The 27,252-nt window shown below is 50.2% G+C and overlaps 1 protein-coding gene across 3 annotated transcripts; it reads right to left on the reverse strand.

Annotated features, from left to right (window-relative positions):
• Window positions 1-21,009: 21,009 nt before the first annotated feature.
• Window positions 21,010-27,090, reverse strand: LOC116192392 (probable sucrose-phosphate synthase 1). 3 transcript variants are annotated; one of them, XM_031520932.1, is made up of 14 exons: window positions 26,981-27,090; window positions 26,684-26,880; window positions 26,124-26,213; window positions 25,636-25,877; window positions 25,163-25,226; window positions 24,391-25,089; window positions 24,087-24,191; window positions 23,831-23,962; window positions 23,562-23,738; window positions 23,331-23,384; window positions 23,156-23,218; window positions 22,044-22,976; window positions 21,807-21,934; window positions 21,010-21,462 (listed from the first exon to the last, which is right to left on the reverse strand). In XM_031520932.1, exons 2-14 carry the CDS (start codon window positions 26,864-26,866, stop codon window positions 21,189-21,191), a joined length of 3,144 nt encoding a protein of 1,047 aa, XP_031376792.1. In that variant the 5' UTR covers window positions 26,867-26,880; window positions 26,981-27,090; the 3' UTR covers window positions 21,010-21,188. The 3 variants fall into 3 exon arrangements, with proteins under 3 accessions (XP_031376792.1, XP_031376791.1, XP_031376793.1); XM_031520931.1 differs by lacking the exon at window positions 26,981-27,090 and having other exon boundaries at window positions 26,684-26,959; XM_031520933.1 differs by lacking the exons at window positions 23,331-23,384; window positions 26,981-27,090 and having other exon boundaries at window positions 26,684-26,959.
• Window positions 27,091-27,252: the final 162 nt, after the last annotated feature.

A 27,252-nucleotide genomic window follows, 5' to 3' on the forward strand; every position in this document is an offset into this window, starting at 1 on the left:
ACCCCTGTGTAGAAAAGTAGTCGGGACGTACTAGAAGGGGATGACCCCTGAGCAGAAAAGTAGTGGAGACGGACCCAAAGGGGACGGACCCCTGTGCAGAAAGGTAATCGAGACGGTCCCGATGGGGACGAACCCCTGTGCAAAAAAGTAGTCGAGACTGTGCGCTCCCGAATTTAATCTCGTCGGGGCACGCATGCGCGAAGCCTATGCAACGCGGCTTGGGAGTGTCCACCTTCCCGGGGACGCGCGACGGACGCACGTGAGAAAAAGTCGCCACTTACTGTTTACGACCCGTAGGTCGAGGGCCGTTGAGTCGCCCGGGTTTAGGGGTACGAGGTACACCTAAATGCTAAGGCAATGGTCATGCGGAACCGAAAATTCCGAATTCGGGGGTTCAATTACGTGCGAGCCTATATCCCGCACGCCCTTTCAGTACTCTAGTTTGCTAGGCTTGCCGTTTTGTTTTATTTACCACGTGATTTAGGGTTGCACTTGACTCGCCCGTTTTGACACCGTAAAGTCGATGAATTAATTGAGTTGGTCCAAGAATCCGAAAGATGAGTAGACTTGTGCGTCGAGGAATCGGTTCACTCTTTTATCGCTACAGTTCATCGAACCGTGATGGTCGATTCCCTGCGCGAACCGAGACCGCGAGTATTCGAGCTTACTCATTTCTTGGTGACAATAGACCAACTTGACTGGTTCGACACTCGGACCTCTCGCTCGCCGATCGGGGATCCTTACAAGTGAATGAGTGAATATACAAATAAAATCATCGCAATGTTCTCTCGAATAATTACAAAGTGTAACTGAATAAGTAAATGGATCCCGGTCAGTTTGCATTGGGCCAATATTCCGCTTCGGCTCACCGTGTATTTTGAATAACCGATAAATAAATTAAGGCAACGCGGGCTCAAGAAGCCGGGGGGTCGGGTCCAATCGAACCAACGGTCTGCAGGAGAACCGGTTGATTCCCACTGTAACCGTTGGACCGATCGAGCTCCCGGGTGATATCTAAACACGTTTCACACATCCAATCCAAATTGCCTTCCACATAGACCATGTTTGGAGTATGATGGTGAATCGAGGCTAGATCCCATTCCGCACTTGGGTTGCACGCGCTCAGTGAGTTAGGAGGCGTTGGACCTCGTGTTCGGTGGTTTGGAGCGTTGGACCTCGTGCAACACGTAACCTATGGGCTCGGACCCGAACCGCAACAAATCAGCAAAAGCAAGAAATAAACAGAAGAAAACTGATAAAACTGATGAAATACAGACAACAACTGATAGGTATCGGAGAATACAGACAAGTTGTATATTAGGCCAAATGTACATGATTTAATTAGTTATTAACCGGGGTTGGTTAGCAAACAATGTATCTAACCTGGACAAACATAGGTGGTGAGTTAGAATATGGTTCTAAGTCAATTACATGTGTGTGTTTGTTTTAAGACTCTTATTCAGTGAGGTGACACTGCGGTTTCACCGAATTAGCCAAACTCGAGTTTTGACTCTAGATTGGAATCTATCATTCCGCCTATCCATTATCTGGTGTTTGATTAAGCCAAATGTGTGATTAATCCGGTTTTTCGTGTTTTGTAACTGAAATAAGATGCTCCCCACCGAATCTACAATAGGAAGAAAGAAACACCGAAAACGAACGAAATGGGCCGCGCGAATGAAACTCGTACCCGAACAGGTTGCCCTTTCTCATTCATAGTTCTAGGTGTTTCCAACTCCCTAAAGCCTAGGGTATCGGTGGGTCACGGAATGATGATTATGCCCTTGGATAGTAAGATGTGTGATGTTCATGTACAAATTGAGGATCGTGTGACACGAAAGAGTCTAAAGAGGACTCGCGCGTCTCGACTCGAGCCGCCTCAAATCGGGCCCGGACTCGTGTCGTAGCTCGCGAGTACTCGTTAGACGTCGATTCTAGTCGTGTTCAACGCCTCGGTGCTTTGGAATCGTGAGTTCTTTTTAAAGAAAAGGGCATTCCCGCCATTCCGTGAACCATCGATGCGTTTATGAATTAATAATCAATTTGCCCCATTGCTTAGTCCAAGTGTTTTAATTAGCCGAATGATACGTCCCGTTTAACCCGTTGGTGGGATTCTTCGATATTTATTGTACCATGTTGCGATTACGATTTTGACGGTTGACGTCCGGATATAACGTGTCTAATAAATAATGAACGCATAGACAACGATTAAAAGGAAGTGTAATTATGAACAATTCCAAGGATCGATTTCGGAATGAAGGAGAGACCAACCGAGACTCCAAGGAGGTCACGGCTGACTCGGCCACCCCTTTGAGAGTGAATGGCCGAGTACTCCTTGACCCGATTCGAGTTTCGGTGGGTATTTCACGTCCTTCATAATCGTCCCTTGCATGCAACAAACAACATGCACATGAGGATAACATATTTTTTATTAGATTGACATCAACGCAACACCGATTTACACAAATAAGCACACGAGACATTCAAAAACGTTATATTCACGAAATCAACAAACAATCTTAGCTAATTTCAAGATAGAATTAGGAGCAATGTGCGGGAAACATGCGGCCTCGAGGAAAGGAGAGCCCAAAGGCTTCGGGCAAACCAAGGAGCCTCACGGCCCCTATTGCAAAGGGGATGGCCGTGGGTTCCTTGGCATGGCCGAACCCTTCTAAAGCTCTCCTTCCTAGATCCCGTATCATTCCCTTCGTTTAATCGCGTTTTAGCCATGGTCATAAACATATAAAATCGTACAAAAAACACACGAACGACGCGTTTAAACGGAAATAACAATACGGCATCGATTCAACTAATAACAGAATGGATAAAACACGGGAATCAGTCCGTCTCGAAGTGGAAGAAAGCCTCCCGGACTTGTGTGGTCCAAGGAAGCTCTCGGCCACATTCCACCAAGAATGGCCGTGAGCTTCCGTGACTCACACGGGTCGGGAGGGTTTCTTCGACCCCGATTCGGATCGTTTCTCGTCATGCTAACATGTCACGTGTGATTAACGGTAAAGGGACATAGGAATCAACTCGATTCGGGAAGAGAGAGACCGCTCTAGCCCGGGTAAGCCAAGGGAGCTCACGGGTCTCTCCTTAGAGACTAGGCCGTGAGTCCCGTGGCTCAACCGTGGCTAAGAGAGCCTCTCCCGTCCGGATCCGAGCCGCTTCCCGTCATGGCACACAAGCTCTTGCATCATATGGACACGGCATGGTCACACAAATGGATATCACGAACGTACGTTGCATGGAAATGCATGGGAAGCATGGATCCGAAAAAAAAATGTAAACTTTCATGCATTCCAGATCTTAGACTATATTAACGTTTCATATAAACGAATGTCGGAGATCCTAGCTTCTCTAAGTCGTAAAGAGGTGTTACTTAGCCTCGATGCACGAGGAAAAGAGTCGGGGAAGCAGCCTTGAGAGTCGCGAGACTCGGCTGGAAGCTACGGGTCAAGGGACCCGAGAGGTGGCAGCCGCGGCAACTCGGAAAGAATGGGGTCGGCACGCTAGCTCTGGTCACGGCACGGTGCAAGGTCGGGCTCGTTGGACTCCTAAGGGGCAGATCTAGGCGTTCGTGAAAGGTCCCGAACGTGCCAAGCGACCCGAAACAGTGAGTGAACGCACGGTAAAGGAAAAGAACCCAGTAAAGGAAAAAACGATGAAACGGTGGTTGTGCACGGTGGATCGGCCCTCGGATCGTGACCACTCTTCACGGGGGAGGGTGAGGGTTTTGAGGAACCCTTTGAGCGTGATGGCACGACTCGCCAAGGTCGTGGGGCGAAATGGCACGTGTAGAGGGCTCGGTGCACACTCAGTAATGTCTAAGGACCCGATTGCTCTTGTGGCTGGAACGTGATGTTGGGGGCCTCAAATGGAAAATCTAAGCCCAGAAATGAACTTAGGGGGTGGGAAATAGGTAGACTAGGGAGTTTGATGATTTTTGGTTTAAGTCGGGTCGGGTGGTTACCGGAATACCGGGTGGTTTTCCGATGATTTTGGCCGGTTTTGGCCTTGGCACGGGTTGGACGAAGGCGTGGGAAGTGGCTGGGGTTTGAGAGGTTTTTGGAGAGAGATTGGCTTGAGAGAGAGTGAAGTGGAAGAAGTGATTAAGCTTAATGATGAATGGGGCTTTATAGGCTAGGCTAATGGCTCGATTAGGAGAAGCTAAGTGTGGTTAGAGGGGGCTTAGGGTGGTTGCCGAATTTTGGAGGGAGATTAGGATGGGGAAATGGTCATGTTGAGTGTATGGGAAGTTAGGGAAAGTTGATGGGAGATGATGGATGTGAGTGTGTGTAAGAGCAATTTGAATTGTGTGGTGGAGGGAAGAGGAGAGGGGTTGAGCTGCTGGCCAAGGGGTGAGCCGAGGCTAATTGCGGTTGAGCCGCGGCTTGAGGGATTGAGCTGTGGCTTGGGGTTGAGCCGTGGCTTGGTGGCTTGGCTTGGCTGAGCTGTGGGTCCCATTCAATTAAGAGAAAAGCCGGAAAAAAGCTTGAGACTCGATTGAATGCGCGTCCGATCTCCGATGCCCAATTAATTAATAGATTTGGAATGCTTGAACGAAGAGGGTTTGAATGAGCCTAATATCGCCATACATCGTGGGAACGAGCGTTCGAGCGACTCGGCGCCTCGAGAGCCGGTTTTGCCCTGTTCGGACTTTCGGAGTGGAGTCAAATACCCCCGGTCCCCGATTGCTCTTTGTGCATCTTAATATTCGTTTCGGTGACCCTTTTGCCTCGTGGGAGATCGTTCGCTCGTCGTCCCCGGCCGAAGACCGTTGGCCCGGGAAGACCTAGGGACTTGTGACCGAGACTTTCACAGTGTTCCCTCAATATCTCGAGGTGTTCGGGGATCGTTGTGATCTCTGTTTTCCGTGAATGTGCCCCGAAGATTCACCGGGAGGCGTTTGCTACTATTGAAACGTCCCTCGGGGAGCCCTGTAGAGTTCCGAAAGGTCGTCTGAAGCTTGTTCCACGACCCCGGTGGTCCCTGGGTGCCTGTAGGCCCGTTTTGGGGTGCCGTTTACTCGTCAGTGGAGCGGGCCCTGGGAACCCCGTCAGAAAAGGCGTCCGTGAGAGATCGGGGGCGTCCCGACTTAAGCGGTATGCCCCGAAACGCGCCTGGACGTGTCGTTGGTCACTTTGGCATTGAGAGGGATTTTTAGAGTCCCATATTGGGCACCTTTTGTGTTTCAGTGATTCGGTGATGAATAGTGCCATAGTGCCGGCTCCGATGTTTTCGAGGTTCCTCGTTTGTTTGTTCTTTTGACGGCTTTCCTCTGCTTTTTTAGTGCACCCTGCTTTTCTCCTGTAATTCATGTCTCTGTGCCCGCATATTCGCCTCTGATCGTCGGGTGATGAATAGTAACCCGGGCTTTGGTCGGAGATTCTCGCGTAGGAAGCCGGTGGGCCAAAATGGGATGCTGACAGCTTGCCCCTCTTTGGTTGCATGCTCGGTTAGAGGATGTAGCCAAAGATTATAAGAAGCATGCCCTTTTTGCGCCCGGCGACTGCACTGATGCCGTTCCCCCATGGCTGCTCGTGCCCTGCTTGGATATAATGGGATATTGCGCGGGAAAGTAGAACCGGGATGGACTCGAAGGATACTGGGATGGACCCGAATGCAGATGAACCAGGATAGACCTGAATGAGACCGGGGTAGACCCGAATGCAGATGAACCAGGATAGACCTGAATGAGACCGGGATAGACCCGAATGCATATGAACCAGGATAGACCCGTATGCAGATGAACCAGGATAGACCCGAATGCAGATGAACCAGGATAGACCTGAACGTGACCGGGATAGACCCGAATGCAGATGAACCAAGATAGACCTGAATGAGACCGGGATAGACCCCAATGCAGATGAACCAGGATAGACCTGAACGTGACCGGGATAGACCCGAATGCAGATGAACCAGGATAGACCTGAATGAGACCGGGATAGAACCGAATGCATATGAACCAGGATAGACCTGAATGTGACCGGGATAGACCCAAATGCAAATGAACCAAGATAGACCTGAATGTGACCGGGATAGACCCGAATGCAGATGAACCAGGATAGACTTGAATATGACCGGGATAGACCCGAATGATCGGAATTTAGACCCGATGGACCCGAATGTCCGAAATTTAGACCGGATGGACCCGAATGACCGGAATTTTGACCGAATGGACCCTGAATGAACAGGATTTAGACCGGATGGATCAGAATGACCGGAATTTAGATCGGACGGACCCGAATAATCGAAACTTAGACCGAATGGACCCAAACGAAAGAAATTTAGGCCGGATGGGCTCGAACGACCGGAAGGACCTGAGTGACCGGAATTTAGACCGGAAGGACCCGAATGATCGGAAGGACCCGAATGACTGGGATGGACTCGAATGATTGGGATGAACCCAAATGACCGGGATGGACCCGAATGACTAAGATAGACCTGAATGAGACCGGGATAGACCCGAATGGACCAGGATGGACCTGAATGAGGCCGGGATAGACCCGAATGGACCAGGGTAGACCTGAATGGACCAGGATAGACCTGAATGAGGCCGGGATAGGCCCGAATGGACTGGAATTCAGAATTTGTGTGGGGCGTTGTGTGATATGGCTCGTTCGGCGCTTGGTCTGGACCGCCTCGTGCGCGGTGGCTGATGGTGGCCTACTATCGTTTGTCCTTCCTCGACGGACATCGTCGGTTTGGGCGGTGTGGCGCATCCCTCGACGACTCCCGGCACCTTGAGTGCACGACCTGCCGCGCGAGGCAGACATGAATCCGTTGGCGGGGAGCATCCCTCGGGGTTCCCGATCGCATCTGCACATAAGAAAGAAAGGCTTGCAAAGGATGTCAGCCGCGTGAAATCGTTGAGACTACGATGCGTAAAAGGAATCTATGTAAAGATGTGTTGGGGACATGATATCGGTGGCCATTTGGAAGGCGGCCGTGTCCTTATTGGGGGACGGCTTTTCTGAGACGGGTAACCCGTAGAATTACGTGCATAAAGGTAAAGGGGAAGGATCTTATGGGATCCTCCAAGTCAAGGATACGTCGATTCGACCCCATTCCGGGACGAGTCTCAAGCTTGGAGAGTCGAAGAGAGTTTGCTTGTATTGGAAGATACCGAACCACTACTCGGTGTAGCTTCACGGAGAAGTGTTGCCTTTCTTTCGTGGTCGAGCCGACATTGTCCCCTAATTTTTGCCTAGGCCGCGAGATGCGTAATAACCTAGCGGGGTATTTTATTTAATTTTTCTCACATGAATGCTCACCTTTTGCTACGACCCCCCCCATGTTTGGGTGGAATCGCACCCCTCGATTCCTCTAACTTTTGCCTAGACCGCCCTTTGCGGGTTTTCAGTCTAGCGAGGGATTGACTTGTGCTCTCCTTTTGCCGCGACTCCCCTTTGCGGGATTTTAAGTCGTGCCCCTCGCTCCCTAGCTTTTGCCTAGGCCGCCTCGACGAGGTTTTCGACCCAGCGGGAGATTATTATTATTTTCTTCTCTCAAGAAAGTTTTGTCTTAGGCGAATGGTGGGAGTTGGTACTCGTGCATGTGAACGAAAATGTCTTACAAGCGAAGCGGGTGCGAGGCCCGGCAAACAAAAAGCAAACACGAATTGTCATGGATAATACTTCTTGATGGCGTCGGCGTTGACGGGAAGAGCATTTTCGGTGCCGTCCATGTCGCTCAGAATGACTGCTCCCCCGGAGAAAGTCTCTTTGACGACGAAGGGCCCGTCGTATTTGTACGAGAACTTCCCTCGAGAATCGGGTGCGACATGTAAGACCTTTCTCAAGACGAGGTCATCGGGACTGAACTCTTGGTGACGGACCTTGGCGTTGAATGCCCGAGCCATCCTCTGCTGGTAGCACTGACCGTGGCATAGTGCCTTCAGCCTTTTCTCGTCAATGAGGTTTAACTGCTCGTATCGTTGTTTCGCCCACTCCGCTTCTGCAAGTTCGGCCTCAGCAAGGATCTTCATGGAAGGGATCTCGACCTCAATTGGGAGGACTGCCTCCATGCCATAGACCAGGGAGTACGGGGTTGCCCCGGTTGAAGTCCGTATGGATGTTCGGTACGCCAAAAGTGCATAGGGGAGCATCTCGTGCCAATCCTTGTAGTTCACCGTCATTTTTTCGATGATCTTCTTGATGTTCTTATTTGCCGCCTCCACTGCACCATTCATTTGAGGAAGATATGGGGTGGAGTTGCGGTGCCGAATTTTGAATTGTGCACAGAGCTCGTCGATGACCTTGTTATTCAGGTTCTTGGCGTTGTCCGTGATGATCGTCGCGGGGACCCCGTACCGGGCGATGACGTCGCGTCTGAGAAAACGGGCCACGGCTTTTGCGGTGACCGACGCGAGAGTGATAGCCTCGATCCACTTGGTGAAGTAGTCAATTGCCACCAAGATGAACATGTGTCCGTTAGACGTTTTGGGGTTGATCGGGCCAATCACGTCCATCCCCCACATTGAGAAAGGCCACGGGGCTGTCATAGGGCGTAGCTCGTTGGACGGTGCCTTAATCTGATCTGCGTAAACTTGGCATCGGTGGCAATGCCTAACATGCTTTACACAATCAGTTTTCATGGTGGACCAATAATAGCCTAAGCGCATAATCTTTTTGGCGAGCATGATGCCATTCATATGAGGTCCACAATTTCCTCCGTGCACTTCCTCCATAAGACGTCGCGATTCGTGTTCGTCGATGCACCGGAGGAGCGTGGAATCAAAGGAGCGACGGTATAGTATCTCGCCGCTCAGAAAGTAGTGCATCGCGAGGCATCTAAGCGTCTTTCGATCGCGGCGATCGGCGAACAGGGGATATTGGCCCGTCTGTAAGAAGTTCCTGATGTCTTCGTACCACGGCTTTGCTTCGAACGCTTCAATTGCATTGCAGTGGGCCGGGCCTTTGGCCACTTCGATTTCGAGAGGTTCGATGATGTTCCCCTCTGAGATACTCGCCATAGATGCGAGTGTTGCGAGTGCGTCCGCGAACTGATTCTTCGCGCGTGGAGTGTAAGTGAATGAGATTTTCTCAAAGTTCTTCGCCAATTCCTCAAGGTACTCATGGTACAGGACTAACTTCGCGTCTTTCGTCTTCCATTGCCCCAGCGTTTGGAAGATTGTGAGCATGGAGTCACCGAATACTTCTAACTCCTTCACTTTGAAATCGATTGCCGCTTGCAAACTGAGGATGCACGCCTCGTACTCGGCCACGTTATTGGTACAGGAGAAATCCACTTTCGCAGCGACCGGGTAATGGCGTCCGTCCGGGGATATCAAAACTGCCCCAACTCCTGATCCCACGGAATTGACAGCCCCGTCGAAGTACATCTTCCATGTTGGCTCCTCCTTCGCTTCACCTATCTGGAGGATCCCTTCGTCCGAGAAGTCCATGTTAATCGGCGTGTTGTCATCGATCGAGAATTCTGCTAGGTGGTCGGCAATTGCCTGCCCCTTGATAGACGTGCAGGGCACGTATTCTATGTCGTATTCCGTCAGCTGACAACGCCATTTTACGATGTTCCTCATGGAGGAGGGGCTATCGAGTAAATACCGCAAGGGGTCTGCTTTTGACAGCAAGCGGATTGTGTGATAGAGCGTGTACTGTCGGAGTCTTTGCATGACCCATACCAACGGGCAACACATCTTCTCGATTTCCGGATAATTGGACTTCCCCCTCAGTGAACTTCTTGCTCAAGTAGTATATTGCCCTTTCCGTACGCGTCGACTCGTCTTCTTGTCCTAGCATGCACCCTAAGGATTGCCGACGTACCGTGAGGTATAGAATGAGGGGCCAATTTGGTGCGGGTGGTATCAATATCGGCGGCTGAATTAGGTACGCCTTGATAGTGTTGAAGGCCTTCTGACACTCGTGGCCCATTCCATCGCTACATTCTTACGGAGCAAGCGGAAGAGCAGTTGACACTTATCCGTCAGGTTCGCAATGAAATGCGCAATGTAATTCAGCCGTCCCAAGAAGCCGCGTACCTCCCGAACCGTTGATGGTGGGGGAAGCTCTTTGATCGCCTTGACTTTGTCCGGATCTACTTCGATGCTGCGCTCACTGACCACGAACCCTAGCAGCTTTCCTGATCAGGCACCAAATGTGCATTTTGCCTGATTAAGCCGGAGCTTGTATTCTCTCAAGCGGTCGAAAAGGCGCTTCAGGTTGATAAGGTGGTCTTCTCCCTCTTTGGACTTGGCAATCATGTCACCGACATATACCTCGACTTCTTTGTGCATCATGTCATGGAACAGTGTGACCATAGCCCTCTGATAAGTTGCCCCTGCGTTCTTGAGGCCGAAAGGCATGACGCGGTAGCAAAAGGTTCCCCACATCGTGGTGAACGTCGTCTTGAGTTTGTCCTTTTCGGCCATCCGGATTTGATTGTATCCGGAGAAGCCGTCCATGAAAGAGAATTGGGCGTGGCGTGCCGTATTGTCAACTAGGACGTCGATGTGCGGCAGGGGGAAATTGTCCTTAGGGCTGGCTTTGTTGAGGTCTCGGTAGTCGACGCAGACTCGAACCCTTCCATCCTTCTTTTCCACCGGCACAATGTTCACCACCCACTCAGAGTAGTTGCAGACTTCGAGGAATCCCGCATTGATCTGCTTGACGACTTCTTCCTTGATGCGGAGGAGAAGGCTAGCCCGTTGTCGTCGTAACTGTTGGCGCTTGGGCGGGAATTTCTCGGTGTCGAGTGGAAGGAAGTGCTCGACTATTGAGGGGTCTAAACCGGGCATGTCGGTATAAGACCAAACGAAGACCTCTTGATATTCCTTCAGGAAGTCGATCATTCGGGTTCGCTGCTTGGGGTCGAGGGCTATCCCAATCTTCAAGGAGCGGGGCTCTTCTTCGGTGCCCACGTTGATCTCCTCTATCGGCTCGACCGAGGTGATTTGATGATCCTCGAGGCGACGCAAACTCTCTTCTATCTCGGGCACTTGACTGTCCTCGAGAAGCCCTTCCCCAAAGTATACGGGTTGAGGCTCACCGAGGTGCTCTTGGAATAGGTTCGAATCGAAGTGTCGAGGATTTGGATTCGAGTGGAGCCTGGAAATTCGAGAGAATTGTCTTAGAAAAATTTATAACGCTACGAAATAGAGAATAGAAGGAAGAGACGAAACGCATGGGAATTCAAAAAAATGCGTGAGAGATTTCATTGATAACGTGAATATGAAGCCATAATAGAAACCCCTCTCCCGTCGTGTGGCGCATAGCTATGCCTACACGCGGGGAACATCTTATACATAGATAGGCCTTACACATCGGCAATCACAGCCGAGTAGCGCGGGACTGAGGTCCAATTATCAAGCTCCTCATTTTCCTGCGCCAAGCGGATGTGAACCCCTGAAGGAATCTCCTCGGTGACGGCGTACATGGCTGACGGGGCGGTAAGAGTGTCGTCGGAGTCTGAGGAAGGGCCGTCAAGGGTGGCCCCAATGATGTGCGAAGGCCCAGGGAAGAAACGAGATAACGGGGGGACATGAATGCCCCTGTTGAGCCTCCCGTAGTGCGCGGCGAGGCGGTGAAGGTAGTGGCCCCTGCGGGCCTCGATGATTTCATAACAGGAGAGGCGAAAGCCGAGTCCCCTCCTGTGCTTGTACTCTTCGACTTCAATAGGGCGGCTGATCCCTTGTCCGCACGCCCCGAGGCCGGTGCCGGGGACGTAGTTATTGCGCAAAAGCACCCTCCCTATCATGCGGTCGGTGCGGGATGGTCGAATCTCTCCGTAGTCCCGGATGATGGAGATGGTTTCGAACGAATGGAATGGGAGGTTTTCATCATCGCCGACACTGATGTAGGGCACCGCCGTATCTTTGTAGATGGCGTAATCCTCCTCTCCTTTCACCGTGATGAGCTTCTCCTTGACGATGAATTTCAGCCTTTGGTGCAAAGAAGAGGAGACGGCGCCAGCCGAGTGGATCCAAGGCCTCCCGAGCAGCAGGTTGAACGCGTTCGGGATGTCGAGCACCTGGAACGTGATGCTGAATGAGCATGGGCCAACATCTATGAGGAGGTCGATCTCCCCGTTCACCTCCCTGCACGAGCCGTCGAAGGCTCGGACCGTTGTTTTGCTCGGGCGGACTCGGTTGAGGTCCACATTCATCTGCTTCAAGGTGGTCACCGGGCAAACGTTGAGCGCCGACCCATTGTCAATCATGACCCGGCCAATGATGTAGTTGTTGCACTTGCAAACAATGTGCAAGGCCCGTGAATGTGACCAGCCTTCGGACGGGAGCTCGTCGTCCGAGAACGAGATGGTGTTAGAGAAGATGGAACCGACGGTCTCCTCTATCCTGTCGGGAGGCGTTTCTTTCGGGACCTGTGCCGCGGTCAGTACTCGGAGAAGGGCCTCTCGGTGAGGTTCCGAACCGAGGAGGAGGGCGAGCAATGAGATGTGAGCTGGGGACTTGGCCATTTGCTCGACTACTTTGTATTCGCTCGCCTTTATGACCTTCATAAACGCTTCGGCTTCCTCTTCGATTACCTTCTTGTATGGAAAAGGCGAGCTTTCGGGCACTGCCCCAACTTCAGTTGCAGGCGCCTTCCCTTTGTCTCTGATCGCCGGGTTCTTGTACACCCGCCCCGAACGTGTCACCCCCATGACACTAAACTGCTGCTCAACACTCCCGATACTTCCTTCATAGGTCCAGGGGACCTTGCTGTCTGTATACGGTTCTCGTGCAGGGATATCGACAACGAATGGAGCCGACGAAGCCATGTGCCCCGCGAATCCGACCGTGGGTTCCTCGGGAGTATAGTTGATCACGAAGGGAAAGGGGTTGTCTCACATGTCTTCGTCCCTCCCTGAGGCGCATATGGAGATCATGTTGATGGAAGGTCCCGAACTCGGCCTATGGTCCGGGAAGGGGTTGTCCTGCACATTCGGGGGCCTGACGGCGTTGAAGGTGAGCCTGTTGCTGTCGATCCTCCTTTGGATCTCGTCTCGCAACCTCCAACAATTATCGAGAGTGTGCCCTGGCGGGCCCTGATGATATTCGCAGCGTTTAGACTGGTCTTGAATGGACGGGTCAAAATTCGGGCTTGGGGATATCGGTCGAATCTGATCGCCCGCAAGGAGTTGTCGATATATATGAGAAAGAGGGGCAGGCAGAAGTGTGTATTGCTTGCGGGGTCGGTGTTGCGAGGTGCCGGCTTGTGGACCCTGCGAAGTGGGGTTCAGTTGTGTCGGTGGAGGAGCTCTCGACACTGGGGGCCTAGGTTGAGGGGGCTGAGCTGATGCGGGAGCATAGTGGTCGTACGATTGCGGGGTCATTGTTGGCGGGACCGGTGGAGCAGAGTAGTAAATCGACTGAGGTTAGTGATGTGGAGGCGGAGGGAAGTAGGTAGGTGCGGCAGTCGGTACGGTTGTGAGATTCACCGGGTATTGCTGGGGCGTCTGATGTGCCGTATTGACGGCGTTAACTGAGACTTCCTTTCCTCTCCTCCCTCCGGAAGACGGGGACGTCGCAGGGACCTTCTTTGATGACTCCTCCCCTTTACTGGCGGGGCCCTCCATCCTTCCGAGCTTGATCCCCAAATCAAGCTTTTTCCCGGCCTCGATGAGGTCGGAGAATGAAGAAGTGTGAGCCAACAAGTGCGAATAATATATCCCTCTCAGCGTGGAGTGAAACAACTAAACCTGTTGTGCTTCGCTGATCGGAGGGATGTGTTTCGCCGCTTGGGCACGCCACTTAGTAGCGTATTCTTGAGCAAAAAAGTTGGCGGAACGTACTCGAAGGGGATAGACCCCTGTGCAGAAAAGTAGTCGGGACGTACCCCAAGGGGATGACCCCTGTGCAGAAAAGTAGTCGGGGCGTACCCGAAGGGGACGGACCCCTGAGCAGAAAAGTAGTCGGGACGTTCCCGAAGGGGATGACCCGTTGTGCAGAAAAGTAGTCGGGACGTACCGGAAGGGGACGACCCCTGAGTAGAAAAGTAGTCGGGACGTACCCGAAGGGGAAGACCCCTGTGCAGAAAAGTAGTCGGGACTTACCCGAAGGGGACGACCCCTGTGCAGAAAAGTAAACGGGACGTACCTGAAGGGGACGGACCCCTTAGCAGAAAAGTAGTCGGGACGTACCCGAAGGGGTGACCCCTGTATAGAAAAGTAGTCGGGACGTACCCCAAGGGGACGGAACCCTGAGTAGAAAATTAGTCGGGGCGTACCCGAAGGTTTGCAATATGCACGGGGCGCATACCAAATGAACAACATTGTTCAAAGGCTCCTATCCAATGGACTTGCGGGGTGCTGGGCGTTTTGCCCGATGGGTTGCATGGTGCAAGGAAATTTAAAGTCGGGACGGACCCGAAGGGGACAAACCCCTGAGCAGGAAAGTGGTCAGGACGTACCCAAAGGAGATGACTCCTGAGCAGAAAAGTGGTCGGGAAGTTCTCGAAGGGGACGGACCCTTGTGCAGAAAAGTAGTCGGGACGTACCCGAAAAAGAAGACCCCAGAGCAGAAAAATAGTCGGGACGTACCCGAAGGGGACGGACCCCTGAACAGAAAAGTAGTCGGGACGTACCCGAAGGGGATGACCTCTGTGCGGAAAAGTAGTCGGGATATACCTGAAGGGGCTGACCCATGTGCCAAAATGTAGTCGGGACGTACCCGAAGGTAATGACCCCTGAGGAGAAAAGTAATCGGGACGTACCCGAAGGGGATGACCCCACTGTAGAAAATTAGTCGGGACGTACTTGAAGGGGATGACCATCGAGCAGAAAAGTTGTTAGGACGTACTAGAAGGGGATGACCCCTATGCAGAAAAGTAGTTGGGACGTACCGGAAGGGGACGGACCCCTAAGCAGAAAAGTAGTCGGGACGTTCGCGAAGGGGATGACCACTGAGTAGAAAAGTAGTCTGGACGTAAGCGAAGGGAATGACCCCAGAACAGAAAAATAGTCGAGACATACCCGATGGGGATGACCCCTGTGCAGAAAAGTAGTCGGGACGTACCCGAAGTTGACGGACCCCTGAACAGAAAAATAGTCGTGACGTACCCGATGGGGATGACTCCTGTGTAAAAATGTAGTCGGGACCTCCTTAAAGGGGACGGACCCCTGAACAGAAAAATAGCCGGGACGTACATGAAGGGGATAACCCCTGTGCGTAAAAGTAGTCGGGACGTACACGAATGGGACGGACCCTTGAGCAGAAAAGTAGTCGGGACGTACCCGAAGGGGATGATCCCTGTACAGAGAAGTAGTCGGGCATAACCGAAGGGGACGGACCCCTGAGATGAAAAGTAGTCGGGACGTACCTGAAGGAGAAGACCCCTGAGCAGAAAAGAAGTTGGGACGTCCCCGAAGGAGAAGACCCCTGAGCAGAAAAGTAGTCGGGACGTCCAAAAAGGGGACGGACCCCCGAACAAAAAAATAGTCGGGAAATACCCGAATTGGATGATCCCTGTGCAGAAAAGTAGTCGGGACGTACCCGAAGGGACGGACCCCTGAAGAGAAAAGTAGTCGTGACGTATTCGAAGGGGATGAGCCTTGAGCAGAAAAGTAGTCAGGACGTACTCGAACGGGATGACCCCTGTGCAGAAAAGTAGTCGGGACGTACCCGAAGGGGACGAACCCCTATGGAAAAAAGTAGTCGGGACGTACTCGAAGGGGATGACTCTTGAACAGAAAAGTTGTTGGGATGTACTCGAATGGGACAGACCCCTGTGCAGAAAAGTAGTCGGAACGTGCCCCAAGGGGAGGACCCCTGAGCAGAAAAGTAGTCGATGCGTAACCGAAGGAGAAGACCCCTGAGCAGAAAAGTAGTCGGGACGTACCCGAAGGGGACGACCCTAGTGCAGAAAAGTAGTCGGGACGTACCCGAAGAGGACGACCCTTGTGCCGAAAAGTGGTCTAAACGTATCCGAAGGGGACGACCCCTGTGCAGAAAAGTACTCGGGACGTACCGGATGGGGACGGACCCCTTAGAAGAAAAGTTACCGGGACATACCCGAAGGGGTGACCCCTGTGCAGAAAAGTAGTCGGGACGTACCCGAAGGGGACGGAACCCCGAGCAGAAAATTAGTCGGGACGTACCCGAAGGGTTTGTAATATGCACGGGGCGCATACCAAATGAACAACATTGTTCAAAGGCGCCTATCTAATGGACTTGCGGGGTGCTGGGCGTTTTGCCCGGCTGGTTTGCAAGGTGCGGGGAGTTTTTTCCCGGCGGGTTGCATGGTGCAAGGAAATTTAAAGTCGGGATGGACCCGAAGAATTTGCAATATGCACGGTGCGCATACCAAATGAACAACATTGTTCAAAGGCGCCTATCTAATGGACTTGCGGGGTGCTGGGCATTTTGACCGGCGGGTTTGCATGGTGTAGGGCGTTTTGCCCGGCGGGTTGCAAGGTACAAAGAAATTTAAAGTCGGTACGGACCCGAAGGGGACAAACCCCTGAGCAGGAAAGTGGTCGGGACGTACCCGAAGAGGATGACCCCTGAGCATAAAAGTAGTCGGGACGTTCCCGAAGGGGACGGACCCTTGTGCATAAAAGTAGTCGGGACGTACCCGAAGGAGAAGACCCTAGAGCAGAAAAATAGTCGGGACGTACCCGAAGGGGACGGACCCCTGAACAGAAAAGTAGTCAGGGCGTACCCGAAGAGGATGACCTTTGTGCGGAAAAGTAGTCGGGATGTACCGGAAGGGGATGACTCATGTGCCAAAATGTAGTCGGGACGTACCCGAAGGTGATGACCCCTGAGGAGAAAAGTAATCGGGAAGTACCCGAAGGGGATGACCCCACTGTAGAAAAGTAGTCGGAACGTACTCGAAGTGGATGACCCTCAAGTAGAAAAGTTGTTGGGACGTACTACAAGGGGATGACCCCTATGCATAATAGTAGTCGGGACGTACCGGAAGGGGACAGACCCCTGAGCTGAAAAGTAGTCGGGACGTTCGCGAAGGGGATGATCACTGAGCAGAAAAGTAGTCGGGACGTAAGCGAAGGAGATGACCCCTGAACAGAAAAATAGTCGGGACATACCCGATAGGGATGACCCCTGTGCAGAAAAGTAGTCGGAACGTACTTGAAGTTGACGGACCCCTAAACAGAAAAATAGTCGGGACGTACCCGATGGGGATGACCCCTGTGTAGAAAAGTTGTCGGGACGTACCCGAAGGGGACGGACCCCTGAGCAGAAAAGTAGTCGGGATGTACTCGAAAAAGAAGACTCCTGAGCAGAAAAGAAATTGGGACGTACCTGAAGGAGAAGACCCCTGAGAAGAAAAGTAGTCGGGACGTCCCCAAAATGGACGGACCCCCGAACAGAAAAATAGTCGGGACATACCCGAATGGGATGACCCCTGTGCATAAAAGTAGTCGGGATGTACTCGAATGGGACGGACCTCTGAGCATAAAAGTAGTCCGGACGTACCCGAAGGGGATGATCCCTAAGCAGAAAAGTAGGCGGTACGTACCTAAAGGGGATGACCCCTGTGCAGAAAAGTAATCGGGACGTACCCGAAGGGGACGGACCCCTGAGGAGAAAAGTAGTCGGGACGTAATCGAAGGGGATGAGCCTTGAGTAGAAAAGTAGTCGGGACGTACACGAAGGGGATGACCCCTGTGCAGAAAAGTAGTCGGGACGTACCCGAAGGGGACGAACCCCTAAGGAGAAAAGTAGTTGGGACGTACTCGAAGGGGATGACCCTCGAGCAGAAAAGTTGTCGGGATATACTCGAAGGGGACAGACCCCTGTGCAGAAAAGTAGTCGGGACGTGCCCCAAGGGGTGGACCACTGAGCAAAAAAGTAGTCGGGACTTATCCGAAGGAGTAGACCCCTGAGCAGAAAAGTAGTCGGGACGTACCCGAAGGGGACGACTCCAGTGTAGAAAAGTTGTCGAGACGCACCCGAAGGGGACGACCCTCGTGCGGAAAAGTAGTCCGGACGTACCCGAAGGTGACGACCCCTGTGCAGAAAAGTAATCGGGACATACCGGAAGGGGACGGACCCCTTAGAAGAAAAGTAGTCGGGACATACCCGAAGGGGTGATCCCCGTGCAGAAAAGTAGTCGGGACGTACCCGAAGGGTACGGAACCCTGAGCAGAAAATTAGTCGGGACGTACCCGAAGGGTTTGCGATATGCACGGGGCGCATACCAAATGAACAACATTGTTCAAAGGCGCCTATCTAATGGACTTGCGGGGTGCTGGGCGTTTTGCCCGGCTGGTTTGCAAGGTGCGGGGCGTTTTGCCCGGCATGTTGCATTGTGAAAGGAAATTTAAAGTCGGGACGGACCCGAATGGAACAAACCCCTGAGTAGGAAAGTCGTCGGGACGTTCCCGAAAAGGATGACCCCTGAGCAGAAAAGTGGTCGGGACGTCCCCGAAGGAGAAGACCCCAGAGCAAAAAAATAGTCGGGACGTACCCGAATGGGACGGACCCCTGAACAGAAAAGTAGTCGGGACGTACCCGAAGGGGATGACCACTGTGCGGAAAAGTAGTCGGGACGTACCCGAAGGATATGACCCCTGTGCCCAAATGTAGTCGGGACGTACCCGAAGGTGATGACCCCTGAGGAGAAAAGTAATCGGGACGTACCCGAAGGGGATGACCCCTCTGCAGAAAAGTAGTCGGGACGTACTCGAAGGGGATGACCCTCGAGCAGAAAAGTTATCGGGACGTACTAGATGGGGATGACCCTGTGCAGAAAAGTAGTCGGGACGTACCGGAATGGGGCGGACCCCTTAGCAGAAAAGTAGTCGGGATTTTCCTAAAGGGGATGACCCCTGAGCAGAAAAGTAGTTGGGACGTACTCGAAGGGGATGACCCCTGAGCAGAAAAGTTGTCGGGTCGTACCCGAGGGAGAAGACCCCTGAGCAGAAAAGTAGTCGGGACGTACCCGAAGAGGACGGACCTCTGAATAGAAAAATAGTCGGAACGTACACGATGGGGATGACCCCTGTGCAGAAAAGTAGTCGGGAAGTCCCCAAAGGGGACGGACCCCTGAGCAGAAAAGTAGTCGGGACGTACCCAAAGAAGAAGACCCCGAGCAGAAAAGTAGTCGGGGCGTCCTCAAAGGGGACGGACCCCTGAACAGAAAAATTGTCGGGACGTACCCGTAGGGGATGACCCCTGTGCATAAAAGTAGTCGGGACGTACCCGAATGGGACGGACCCCTGAGCAAAAAAGTAGTCGAGACGTACCCGAAGGGGATGATCCTTATGTAGGAAAGTAGTCGGGAAGTACCCGAAGGAGATGACCCTTGTGCAGAAAAGTAGTGGGGACGTTCCCGAAGGGGACGGACCCCTGAGGAGAAAAGTAGTCGGGACATACTCGAGGGGGATGACCCTTGAGCAGAAAAGTTGTTGGGACGTACTCGAAGGGGACAGACCCCTGTGCAGAAAAGTAGTCCGAACGTGCCCCAAGGGAATGACCCTTGTGCAGAAAAGTAGTCGGGACATTCCCGAAAGGGATGACCCCTGAGCAGAAAAGTAGTCGGGACGTAACCTAAGGAGAAGACCGCTGAGCAGAAAAGTAGTCGGGACGTACCCGAAGGGAACGGACCCCTGAGCAGAAAAGTAGTCCGGACGTTCCCGAAAGGGATGACGACTGAGCAGAAAAGTAGTCGGGACGTACCCGAAGGAGATGACCCCTGTGCATAAAAGTAGTCGAGAAGCACCGGAAGGGGATGATCCCTGAGCAGAAAAGTAGTCAAGACGTACCCGATGTGGATGACCCCTGTGCAGAAAAGTAGTCGGGACGTACCCGAAGGGGACGGACCCCTGAGGACAAAAGTAGTCGGGACGTACTCGATGGGGATGACCCCTGAGCAGAAAAGTTGTCGGGACGTACTTGAAGGGGTCAGACCCCTGTGCAGAAAAGTAGTCGGGACGTGCCCCAAGGGGATGACCCATGTGCAGAAAAGTAGTCGGGACGTACCCGAAGGGGATGACCCCAGAGCAGAAAAGTAGTCGGAACGTTCCCGAATGAGAAGACCTATGAGCAGAAAAGTGGTCGGGACGTATCCGAAGGGTCGGACCCTTGACCAGAAAAATAGTCGGGACGTACCCGAAGGGGATGACCCCTGTGCAGAAAATTAGTCGGGACGTACCCGAAGGGGACGGACCCCTGAGCAGAAAAGTAGTGGGGACGTTCCCTAAGGGGATGACCCGTTGTGCAGAAAAGTAGTCGGGACGGACCGGAAGGGGATGACCCTTGAGCAGAAAAGTAGTCGGGACGTACCCGAAGGGGATGACCTCTGTGCAGAAAAGTAGTCGGGACGCACCGGAAGGGGATGACCCCTGAGCAGAAAAGTAGTCGAGACGTACCCGAAGGGGATGACCCCTGTGCGGAAAAGTAGTCAAGACGTACCCGAAGGGGACGGACCCCTGAGGAGAAAAGTAGTCGGGACGTACTCGAAGGGGATGACCCCTGACCAGAAAAATTGTCGGGACGTACTCGAAGGGGACAGACCCCTGTGCAGAAAAGTAGTCTGGACGTACCCCAAGGGGATGACCCTTGTGCAGAGAAGTAGTCGGGATGTACCCGAAGGTGATGTCCCCAGAGTAGAAAAGTAGTCGGGACGTACCCGAAGGAGAAGACCCTGGAGCAGAAAAGTAGTCGGGACGTACCCGAATGGTCGGACCCTCGTCCAGAAAAATAGTCAGGACGTACTAGAAGGGGATGACCCCTGTGCAAAAATGTAGTCGGGACGTACCCGAATGGGACGGACCCCTGTGCAGAAAAGTAGTCGGGACATTCCCGAAGGGGATGACCCGTTGTGCAGAAAAGTAGTCTGGACGTACCGGAAGGGAATGACTCCTGAGCAGAAAAGTAGTCGGGACGTACCCGAAGGAGAGGACCCCTGTGTAGATCTCCGGCAATGAGTTATATCTTAGATGTTACAAAATTTCACGATGGGGGCGCATATCACCTTGAGGAAAACATTCTATCCGCCTCTAGCCATAAATTCAGATCCTACGTTGACATCCTCCTGAAAGGCCAAATATGACAGCCTGGACTTTTGAAGAGTCAGATTGTCTTTGTGAGGCATAAATTTGCAAATACGTATTTGTCTTTTCATTCAACAGAAGGGAATACCAAAAATGACATGATATATGAAACGGGTACCTCTTCCTCCAGTAAGATTATTGCTTAGCTGCTGCTTCTATCAAAAACCAAAAAAAGACCAGAAAATGGATGATTCTAATGTTATTTAGCTCTTATCGAGCCCGACTGTTGCTAATGCTTCAACAATGCTTTCAACATCAGATCCCTTGGACTGAGCAACGTTTGGGCTGTCAAATGGCACGACGTGTTCGAGCGGATAGCTCCTCCCTGACTGGAACTTCGTGGACCTGCTCCCCACTCCTTTCAGTATCACGGTTTTGTGGGCCCCACCAATCAATCCCTCGTAGTCCGTGTCTCCGTTCTCCCCAACAAAGACCACGAAGTTTGCCAAATCTACTCCCCAGCGCACACGGAGATACCTGCAGGGAAATGCTTCAGTACCGGATTGCTTGCATCACAAGTAATACACATATACTCCTAAATCCACTTGACTCAATACTATACGAAAAGCCACATGTATAACTTGATATCGGTCTTATACAGATTTTTTATTACTTCTGCATCATTAAATTATATTGGGGCAGATATGGAGATACGTATAAACAAAGTCAACAATCTGTCAAATCATTACCACGAAACATCAAGATTTAAAGAACCAACAGATGATTGGAATGTGCAGCAAATGAGGAGCATTAGACCCAATGCACCATAAGATTATTAAAGAGTCAAAAGACAATACAAAGAGGGACCAAGATAAATATACCTTAGGGCCTGAAATCGAGATGCCAAGACTGGGATAACGTTTAACCTGCTACCGCTTTGACAGTACATGACATGGCAGCGCAGCGCTTGAGTCCTCATCAACTTCCTAAGTTCCTTGACTGAAGGGATCTGCAACAGAGCAGGAAACGAACCACATATGTCAATGCATTCCTTAGATTAGAACTTCCATCGTCTCAAATTCTAAGCTGCTAAAGAAACAGGATGGAGAAATATGTACATGCTCTGGATCATTGACTGTAAATGAAATGCAATGGGGAGCTGATGTGGAGTCATCTTCTGCAACTAGAATCTTTCCTTCGCTCTTATCGTTCACTGAAGCTGCCCAACGAAACAAAGTTTTACGTAGGCTTTCCCCACCCCAGCGGTATTCTATATGACCCTGATAATCCATGTCAACAACAACCGGCAGCCCAGGAAGGCCATCCTCCGAACCCTCTGATGGGTAACAGAGCGCACCCCCGCTGTTATAAATAAAAGCATCAAAATCCGAAATACTCATTCCTCCAGAACTTAAGAGAGACTGTATCTCGGAAATCTTCAAAGCCATTGACAGTATGAACCCAACTGCACTGTCCTTTGAATCCTTTCCACCTGACTTCATTACATTCCTGATGACTTCAAGAGTTTCAGAAACTGAACAACAATCGACAGCAACCACGAATACTCTTTTCTTCCTCTTAAATTTCGGGAATTCACTGGTGCTTACACTGTGGACATGTTTCTCACTGACTCCAAGAATACCCTTTGATAATGTCAGCACAGCATTCTCTACATTACTCTTACCAGTGGCAGCTTTTTCTTCAGGACCCAAGGTATCAAGCGGTCCACCCCCATCAATTTTCTCCCCATCCAGTGAAAGCTTCGGGGACAGTGACAAGTCCTGTATATCCCTCAATGATTCACTTGGTGAAAAAGCTTCCGAGTTTTCTACTTTATCACCACTCCTTTTCCATTGGGGCTGTCTCGGTTTGCAACTAATTATTCGGGATAAATACGTCTTGCAATGTTCGGGCCATGAGAAACGGTGAATATTTTTGAGTCCGTTCTGCCTACATCTCAGCCACAACTGCTTATCTGACACCAGCTTTAGAAGCGCATTAGCAATGGACTGCTGATCATGGGGATCAACAAGTAGCCCATTGTCAAGAACCTGAAACAGGTCCATCGCAATTGTTAGTCTAGCAGGTAAAACTCAATAAACTAAAAGCCTAAGGTTGTAATGAAGGTGCAGTGACGTATTCCTATATTTACTTGACACTTCCTTACTTGTGAGCTCGGAGCATAACGGTCAAGCCACTGTTATCTAAGAAAATCAATCAGTTAACGTACCCGGTGAATATCGACTGGTCCTCCATTTTTCGTAGCAACTATTGGTAAGCCATGAGCAGCTGCCTGTATAGGAAAGTAAAAGCATTAACTTCAAAGGAAGAGAACGAGAATGAGCACGGCATTAGAATATAGGACTCAACTGGGCATAATGTATTTATTAAGGAGGTTTAGTAACCTCAATCAATGTGAGGCCAAATGGCTCTATGAAAGCAGGATTGATGAAGACTCCCTAAAAGAAAAAAATCATCAAAGGTTATTTCAGTTAGATGTACGCATAATGGTGAAAAGTAGATTGATGAATACCGCTCCCCAGCAGCAAAGTAGTATATAGAACATGAAAATTTCGCAGAGTACAATACCTTAAGCGCAAAGCTGATATGATGGAAATTAATTAATCAATTAATACCTTTGTTTTCGCTGCCAAACGGTAGATCTCGGGAACATCAGATTGTTTGTGGTGTTTCGGATATGCAACTTGACCATAGAGATCATATTTATCTATCAGCTTCAGGATTGAAAGTAGGACTGCTGCACTTGTGCCGGACATTTCGTCGATATCATCTCGGTTCCCCATAATCAGCGTCTGCATTGAAAAAGAGGTGTGATTGTTAATGCCGGCCTCCTCAAGCAAACCAAATGCCACTGTCAAATAGGATAAGCATCACAAGGACATACAAGATTAGCAAGCTCCTGTAGGGGCCGGCACTCTCCAAAAGCTTTGACTAGCATTGTCAGATTCTTCTTTGGGTCTGGTCTAGCAAGGGCGAGTATCATCGGCTTGCATGGATTGGAAAAGAACCTCATTATCTGCCGATTTGAAATATGCAACATCATTAAACACTTGATATTTCATTTTTCTTCAATTGGCAACAAATACGGAATCAGACAAATGATTTTGTGCTGCCAAAAGGTGCAGAGACCGAGGAATAACCTCAGACCAAATCGGTGGATTTTGATGATTATCTTGGCTCCTTTCCAGTTCTCCATCACTGTCATGGCCAGCAATGTGATGAAATTCCATTCCAGGAGGAATCACCTGATTGCATACAATAGCACGAGCACAGTGTCATCGATTCAACGACAGTACCTAGTTAAGGTAATTAATGAAGCAAGACCACGTTTGGTCCGAAAAACAGAAAGAAATGAAATCGCTATGGTACAAAACGGTTCCTATATCTTCGTATCAATCCACATGTACGTCTTCTCAAAGGAATTGTTAGAAACTGTGTACTTACCACCATGCGTGGCATATATCTCCCGTGACAGCTAACTCCTCTCCTAATTCTAGCTCGTAGTTTCCGCTCCAATACCAGGTCAAACCCATTATAGAGGCGCCACTGCTCTTCTATCTCCTGCTTCGTGCTAGTTATTACAATCTCAGAAACATCAAGACAGAGCTCTTCCGCCTCAATACGCCTCATTATCTTATATGTTGTGTTAATTTCATCTCTGGACATCCTCCCCTGCTTCAACAATTGCTCGAGCTTGTCCCGGCCCAGAGAGTGTCCAGTAAAAAGCATAGGTACATTGAGAACTCCTGAGATAAGAGCAGCAGCATCTCCTGCATCAGCATAGTGCCCGTGCACAGCAATAGGCCAAACTGGTTGACCTCCACCGATTTGCTTGCCCAATACTTTAGACATCTGAATGATATGACAGAGGGCCCCATCAACGAATTCAGGAATGTGAGGCCAGAGAAGTTCCTTTGGGATATATTTGTCTTTGGGTCCAAATGGTATACGGATAATGTAAGCGCCACAGCTTTCCCCATGTTCCTGCATCGAACACTCATTCTTTCCCGTGTTCAACATCTCGGTGGGTTCACCATAGCTCCAATCGACATCAGGAGCTGATACTTGTCTTGTCAGCAAGTCGACCCGATAAACTCCTAGCATTGCACCCAATGCTCTCGCTAGTTCTACTACATACTTCACCTGTTTATAACAGTAGATCAGATAATGGTGTTCAGAAACAGGAATTTAAAATGATAAATAGAAGAAAGATGACCTGACCGCCCGTATCAGAATCACGACCAAGCTCCATGTTCTCTCCACGTATCAAGCCGTGAAGACTGCATGAGGATTGGCATGTTATAAGAACTAAATGTAATCATGATATTAAACACACCAACTCCCTTTTGATTGGCATATCTAAGACAACTATGTGCCACACTTGTTGCAAACAAATCAAAACTGCATCGGTTTGAAAAGGTAAAATAGAAGTTCCAGTGGTAAAAATTAAGCTTTGGTGCACACTTCTTCTACTGCTTTGCCAACAAATAATTGTGTTCAGAATATCTCAACTCGTGGACTGTTTTGGCTATAAGGCACTCAAGTCTCTGATTTAAATTTCATCGACCTGCACGACTCCTCACTGCAAATCAACTTTGCCCCTCTTTGCATTTACTTTCCTTCGTATTAATCTCACAACCAATAAGGTGAATATTCCTGCACAAATTCGAATATGTATAATATTTATGCCTAATTAGGACAATGTAAAGCTTGTGTTCCTTGTATTGACTGGACCAGTCTTCCACAATGCCCATGGAACTGTTCCTATGCATCCTTGCATCTGTACTACTGCTATGAGTTGAAACATCAAGAAACATATCTCCCTTCTCTCCTTCCGATGTGTCCTCAGACATGTCAGCAGTCGCCTCTCTACGGCCTTTTTCATGTTCACGTTGGCGTTGTGCACTGCGACGAGATTCCTCTCCCTCAAGCTGCCTCACAAGAAAGCTGTTAGAAATGGGGCTACGAGTGGATCGAAAGAAAGAAGGTATTATAGTTCGTAATCAGTTCAAACAAGAGTTTTAGCTGTCCAGCCCGTGGAAGATGACCCCTTCCGGACAATGCTTTCAATTCATTGGAAAAAAAAACACTTATCGAGAAGTAGTTATATATATCCAAACAGCTTTGCAAATCTTAAAAGGTCGAGTATAAGTTCAGAACAAAGAGAAATCAGAGACCTGTTTTTTCTTGCGGGCCAAGTTCCAAATTCGCCAGCACAAGTTCTCCAATCTTGTATTCCTCTCCTGTGGGCTCCTCGTAGCCGCAGCCTGAAATATAAGATAACATAAATGCTATTAAGGGGGAAACGAAAGGTGATTATTTAAACGTTAGCAAATGAAAAACTAGAGAACAATTTCGGTAAGGGCATCTATCTGGGTTTTGTGTGACCGATCCCCAATTGACTATGTCAATAGAGATCATTAATTTTTTTTATTTTTTCGTATTACGTATATATACAATACAATCAGCTTAAAGGTGATTTTCCAATGATCATCAGAAGTTCTCAAGAGTTTCAGATGGAATCTGAGAATCAGGCAAGCTCAGAGTCAAACATTCATCAGTTTCATGGGTTCGAATGGAAATACACAACCCACATAACTATCAACCAGCTTAGGTGCTCGGTGAATGAGTTAGATGATCGGAAATCCCCATTCCGAGCTCCAAGACACAAAACAGAGAAGAAGGAATTCAGTTCATGCAAAATGAATATTGAAAGTGATAAGAGGTAAGAGCTGACGCGGATCCAGGAGCGGTGGAGGTCAGTCTCATCGAAGCCGGTGATGACCTCCTCGACGAAGTAGCGAGTGGGACTGAAGCGGCCTCTCTCCCGCAGGAGAAGGGATGATTTGCCATCACCGAGGCTTCGATCCACGTCCAGAATGGCCTCTAAGTAGCTGTTCACCCAGTCGTTCCCCGCCATTCTCAAGCCCGCACCTGCAGCAGTGTATGTGTGATGAAAGGAGCAAAGAAGAGCAGAGCAGCAAGCAGACTCAGCGGCATAAATGGTGGAAGAAGGAAGCGAGGAAGAACAGACAAGTGTCTTCAGTTCAGTTCAGTGAAGCAGAAGGAAGCGAGGAAGGAAGCTGATTCGATTCCAAGCTGTGCGCGACTTCTCTGGAACCAAATGATATTCCTTCCCGCTTTTCATTATTCCCTTAATATTATTATCTTTTTTAATCCCTTAATAATATTATCTTTTTTAATTAAAATTTCTTATTTCTTATGATGACTATACTATGGATTAAACTTTCATTACGGGGCCTCCTTAAAGAACGTGTTTAAAAAAAAAAAAACAGAGGCCGTCAC

Source organism: Punica granatum, chromosome 1, assembly GCF_007655135.1.
Source record: "Punica granatum isolate Tunisia-2019 chromosome 1, ASM765513v2, whole genome shotgun sequence".
Lineage (NCBI taxonomy): Eukaryota > Viridiplantae > Streptophyta > Magnoliopsida > Myrtales > Lythraceae > Punica > Punica granatum.